Raw genomic sequence first — 6,000 nt, 5'->3', positions numbered from 1 at the left:
TTTACCTAGTATGTAAACTTATGCACCTGCATAAGACAAGAAAAATTGTCTTTTACACCTACAGCAGAGAATAACAGGCTAAAAACACCATGGGATCTTTTTTGCCTTCCTTTGAAGCAGAAGTCCAGTGGAGTAAATCTTATGTGCTTATGCCATTTCCTTCTCAGGAACCATCCACTCATTGCACTGGTATGTAACAATCCCAGCTAAGTATATTCAAGGTGGTAAATGTCGGTTCAGCTAGGTAACTTCCATTAACATTGAAAGGGGTAATCTCACAACATTCCTGCAGGCACAATTTATTCCAGATAATTAATGCACAAAGCCCATCACTCATCTCAAAGTATCAGTTCAGCAGTGATTTTGGATATAACAAATGTAGGAACATGCCCTCTGTAACAGATTGGAATCTCTCCAGAAAATAATGATGGTTATTTAGCAATGATTGGCTTGTGTTTTCATATACAGATGGCTGAAAAGATTATTTATCAGTGTTAAATGTACAATATCTATGTTTTAAGCTACAGTCAAGTGTATAGAGGAGACAATGAGATTCAAATTAAAGTGCAATGCACAGATTACAAGTTTAGCCTAGACTTGCAAGAGTGCTGTTGCCAACTGCTGTGTTTAATTTGAACTTTATTTTTGGATTCCAAGAAAATCAGAAATTATTCTGCCATATTAATGGAGTACTCCAAGAAAAATGGGGTCCTTGAGATTCTAATTGTAGCTAATAATAGTACTCTCTCAAAATATCAACTAGAAATGGTTATGGAAATAGACCAAAAAGCAGTCGTAATTTAACCCAAGCCATCTCAGAGGAAAGGGAATGTTCTTAGCAAAACCAAGGTTCAGAAGGAGTGGAAAGTTAAACACATCCAAACAGGAAATATTAAAAATACAGAACTTGATTGGCAGCAGGTTGAATTGATTACTCACCTAGACCCCAGGCTTCCCCTTCCTCCCTCCCCCCCCAAAATACAGGGTTTGGAAAAATAATCAGCAGTGTTTATTTACTAACAATGACATAAAATACATCTTAATATTTTTTTTTTATTTCTTTACAAATTAAAAGATGCATTGGAAAAAAAACAAGAGTGAAGAAAATGAAAGGTTCACTTATGAGCTTATTTTCCCCTCTTATATTAATACTAGAAATTAGTATTGTGAAAGTCTGTGGTTGCCAAGCATTGTATTCTTGGGAAGCTCTCTCTCCATCGGTTTAAAAAACCCTCTACATTTTTGGTTGGAGGCAGTGTATGGGGTAAAAAATGTCAGCCACATACATACAGAAAATGCTGAAGAACTGTCTGCTGTATTTTAAAGGAGTTTCTTCATTACCGTTCTCATATTCCCCTTTGTGTGTAGTGATATGAGGGAAGACAAACTAGCGGCAGTAGAAGAAAAACAGATTTACACACACTACAGGTCATGGGACTAAAACCACGGAGCCAAGTTTTTTGTTTTAAAACTAAACAGGTCTTCTGCAAAAGGACCCTATTTTGAAAAGCCGAGGCCAACTAAAACATGTCCTCTAACTGCATCCAATCTCTTCACCCATTATTCTGCATATTCTCCCATTTTTCCCTCACATCTTCAGTGCTGCTGTCCCCTCATTAAATCCTGGGTATTGTAAGAGCTCTGTCAGTGTTAAAGTAAATTACCCCCCTTTCAAAAATTAATGAACAAGCCCTTAGAATTCTGAATCTGATTTAAACTCATCACTCCCCTTTGCAGGAGTCCTCTCTTCCATCCTTACAGAGTGGAGAGGCAGACTGGCCAGCCACAAAGTGGATGGGCTAATCTGACTGAGGTATCTTAGGTTAACAAACAGGCTTATAAAAGTTTTCTATGCAGATGGATCAGTAGGTAGAACGAGGGGTATAAACATACAGTGTTGAAAATATTCTTTCCACTATGGCACCTTCCCAACAACTGAGGTCAAGTACTTGGTATTACCTTGTGCAGTGCAGTTTAAACTCTATTCTTGTTCCTTTGCATCCCCTTCCTTGAACTCTGGGGTACAAAGCAGTCTCAAGCTTGCACCACTAAGACTCAGATCCTTGCTTATCTGCTGTGATTCAGCCTAGTCTGAACAGAAAACAGCTACCTTGCCACTCAGATCCTGTTCCCTACAGCCCTATGTCACCTTGCTAAAAATATTTCCTATTTCAACTGAAACATGGAGGCAGTGGGTATGATCACCACGAATAGACCAGCGTAGGTAGGCTCTAACAAAAGGAGCGAGTGACATGAGGCCATAGAACATGGAAGGCATAAGACAACGCTGCACAGAAAAATAAGATGGGGAGGTTGCTTTTCCCAAGGAAGGGAAGGGGTTGCGGGGGTGCCATTCATGACAACAGAAGGCTCTTAGTCTACCCCTCTCCCATTCAGCAGCTGTTGATTGTTGCTCACTCACTGTTTAAAATTATTTTATTCTACTACCATTCTGCACTGCAACTCTTACCACAATAAGATGTGGAGATATCGGAAGGATTTGTCCTGCTAGCCCCTTGCTCACAGCTCAGTTGATGAGTAGTTTGTTTTTTTCTAAATGAAGACTCCTGGGTCCAGAGGGCCACAAGTTGCAGTTTGTGCTCTGCATGTTGTATTTTCCCCTAAACTAGGAAGGAGATTTAAAAAATGCTTAGGTGCTCCAACTCCCACCATCTGGCTGGATGGCCTACCTCCTGTCCTCCCCCACCTGGCTCCTCTTCACTCTTGGAGCATGCGCGCGCGCACACAAACACACAGCAACGACTAGTAGTTTTGAAGAGTTATCGCTTTTTCACCCAATGCTGAATCATGTACAGTGAACTGAGAAACTACATTCATTACAACAGGATTAGCGAGCATAGGAGGGTAGATTCCTGCCAAGTACAGGAAATAACTTAGAGACAGGTAAAAGACCTGGGTTCGAAGGCCTTTTCTCTGCCCTCGCCAGGAAATTTTGCATCTCTCTCAAATGGGGCTGGGAGAGGTTGAAAGGATCTTTGCTTATGCAATGTGTATTAAAAATTACGGAATTGTACAGGTTTCTATGTTGTCCTTCTTGAGGGAGCTGGGCCCATGGATCAGGTGGTTAGCGGAGACTGAAATGTCACTGCTGAAGTCCAGCACCACTCCCTCCTCTAGCTCAGTAGCTGCCGAATCTCCTTGTGCATATGACAGAGGAAGTCCACATATGAAGCCCCCCCACTCATGCTCTTGTCCTCCACCAGAAAGTGTTTGAATAGCATCTCCAATTTATCTTCTTGCTTCACAATTATTAGCTATAAGCAAACAAAAAAGATTTGTGAGTAAGCATCAGCTAGTGATCTTAGTACATAAGAAAACATCGAAGTGAGATAAGAAGGTTGAACAACTAAGAATTCCAGAACAAGAAATCACTGAAGCCACCTACTCAAAACATCTTAATTTCTGTTTCTAAGATTAAACCTCAAGCAAGCTTAGAAGTACTAGAGTGCACAGGGTTGCCTGTACATTAAAGGGGTTCTAGAAATTCCAGTTTTAGCTAGGTGACCAGCAAAGCAGAGTAATTCTACTCTTAAGCAGTGGTCCAGTGAACAGAGCACAGGACTGGAAGGCCAGGAGACCTGAGTTCCATTTCCAGGTTGGCTACTTTAAGAAGTAACTTAACATTTGGTCTTCAGTTTCCGCATCTGAACACGGGGACAGTGATGTTTAATCACTTCATACAGTATTTTGAGATCTGTGGATGAAATGGACTATATAATCAAAATACAAAAGGAATTTAAGTGTGGCTATACCCAAGTGACTAAATATCCAAAATACAGGAGGAATGTAATATTAAAAACCCCTTTTCTGTGGTCTTTGGAATGTTAAGCCAGTCAGTTGTCCACATGGGCTGAGCATCAGGGCTTTCTAACACAACACCAAGCAACGCAGGGGTCCTTTAGCCAACTATGTGCGTATGGTCAGGTGTGGTGCAAGGCTGAGGGCAGAGCACCTCCAGCCACCTGACAAGTACATCACTAGCCCAATGTACACCGGCTGTGCTACTAGCATTTGGCTTCCTAATTTTGTATTTCTTGTTTCAGAAAGCCTTTTAAAGGTTTGCTGGGGGAGGAGCAGTAATACATAGAGCCCTGCAAGTCTGTGGATACCCGCTTTATATCTGTGAAAAGAAAAGGAGGACTTGTGGCACCTTAGAGACTAACAAATTTATTTGAGCATAAGCTTTCGTGAGCTACAGCTCACTTCATCGGATGCATTCAGTGGTAAATAAAGTGCGGAGATTTATATACATAGAGAACATGGGTGTTACCATACACACTGTAACGAGAGTGATCACTTAAGGTGAGCTATTACCAGCAGGAGAGTGGGAGGGGAAAAAAACCTTTTGTAGTGATAATCAAGGTGGGCCACTTCTAGCAGTTGACAAGAACATCTGAGGAACAGTGTGGGGTGCGGGAGGGAATAAACATGGGGAAATAGTTTTACTTTGTGTAATGACCCACCCACTCCCAGTCTTTATTCAAGCTTAAGTTAATTGTATCCAGTTTGCGAATTAATTCCAATTCAGCAGTCTCTCGGAGTCTGTTTTTGAAGTTTTTTTTGTTGAAGAATTGCAACTTTTAGGTCTGTAATTGAGTGACCAAAGAGATTGAAGTGTTCTTCGATGGTCACATAAACACCACCCTATACCGGAAACCTACTGACCGCCATTCCTACCTACATGCCTCCAGCTTTCATCCAGACCACACCACACGATCCATTGTCTACAGCCAAGCTCTACGATATAACCGCATTTGCTCTAACCCCTCAGACAGACAAACACCTACAAGATCTCTATCAAGCATTCTTACAACTACAATACCCACCTGCTGAAGTGAAGAAACAGATTGACAGAGCCAGAAGAGTACCCAGAAGTCACCTACTACAGGACAGGCCCAACGAAGAAAATAACAGAACGCCACTAGCCATCACTTTCAGCCCCCAACTAAAACCTCTCCAACGCATCATCAAGGATCTACAGCCTATCCTGAAGGACGACCCATCACTCTCACAGATCTTGGGAGACAGGCCAGTCCTCGCTTACAGACAGCCCCCCAACCTGAATCAAATACTCACCAGCAACCACACACCACACAACAGAACCACTAACTCAGGAACCTATCCTTGCAACAAAGCCTGTTGCCAACTGTGTCCACATATCTCTTCAGGGGACACCATCATAGGGCCTAATCACATCAGCCACACTATCAGAGGCTCGTTCACCTGCACATCTACCAATGCGATATATACCATCATGTGCCAGCAATGCCCCTCTGCCATGTACATTGGTCAAACTAGACAGTCTCTACGTAAAAGAATAAATGGACACAAATCAGAGGTCAAGAATTATAACATTCAAAAACCAGTCGGAGAACACTTCAATCTCTTTGGTCACTCGATTACAGACCTAAAACTATTTCCTCATGTTTATTCCCCCCCGCACCCTCCACTATTCCTCAGACTTTCTTGTCAACTGCTGGAAATGGCCCACCTTGATTATCACTACAAAAGGTTTTTTTTCCCCCAGCTCTCCTGCTGGTGTTAGCTCTCCTTAAGTGATCGCTCTCCTTAAGTGATCACTCTCGTTACAGTGTGTATGGTAACACCCATTGTTTCACGTTCTCTATGTAATAAATCTCCCCACTGAATGCATCCGATGAAGTGAGCTGTAGCTCACGAAAGCTTATGCTCAAATAAATTGGTTAGTCTCTAAGGTGCCACAAGTACTCTTTCTTTTTGCGAATACAGACTAACACAGCTGCTACTCTGAAACCTTTATATCTGTGGACATCCACATCCATGGATGAGGTTATCTGCGGATCATGTTTGTGGCTCCTGGATGGATGCAGATCCAAATTTTATATCTTGAGCCCTGTGACTCAGTGGATATCCATGGACCATATTTGCAGATCAACGCGGATACAAAATTAGTATCTGCACAGAACTCTAGTAATACAATATGTTTTGCCTCCACTAGTG

At 42.0% G+C, this 6,000-nt stretch overlaps 1 protein-coding gene across 8 annotated transcripts in view; it reads right to left on the bottom strand.

Annotated features, from left to right (window-relative positions):
• Positions 1-270: 270 nt before the first annotated feature.
• The window catches only part of SEC24C (SEC24 homolog C, COPII coat complex component), a 63,471-nt gene continuing 57,741 nt past the window's right edge, over positions 271-6,000 (bottom strand). For all 8 annotated transcript variants that reach the window (XM_043550560.1, XM_037903639.2, XM_037903635.2 and 5 more), the window contains one exon: positions 271-3,275. In XM_043550560.1, the coding sequence (XP_043406495.1) occupies positions 3,135-3,275 (141 nt within the window). In that variant the 3' untranslated portion in view covers positions 271-3,134. The remainder of the gene's footprint in view (positions 3,276-6,000) is intronic.

Source organism: Chelonia mydas, chromosome 7, assembly GCF_015237465.2.
Source record: "Chelonia mydas isolate rCheMyd1 chromosome 7, rCheMyd1.pri.v2, whole genome shotgun sequence".
Lineage (NCBI taxonomy): Eukaryota > Metazoa > Chordata > Testudines > Cheloniidae > Chelonia > Chelonia mydas.
The sequence above is the reverse complement of the archived record's forward strand: the minus strand, read 5'-3'. Positions and strand labels throughout refer to the sequence as shown.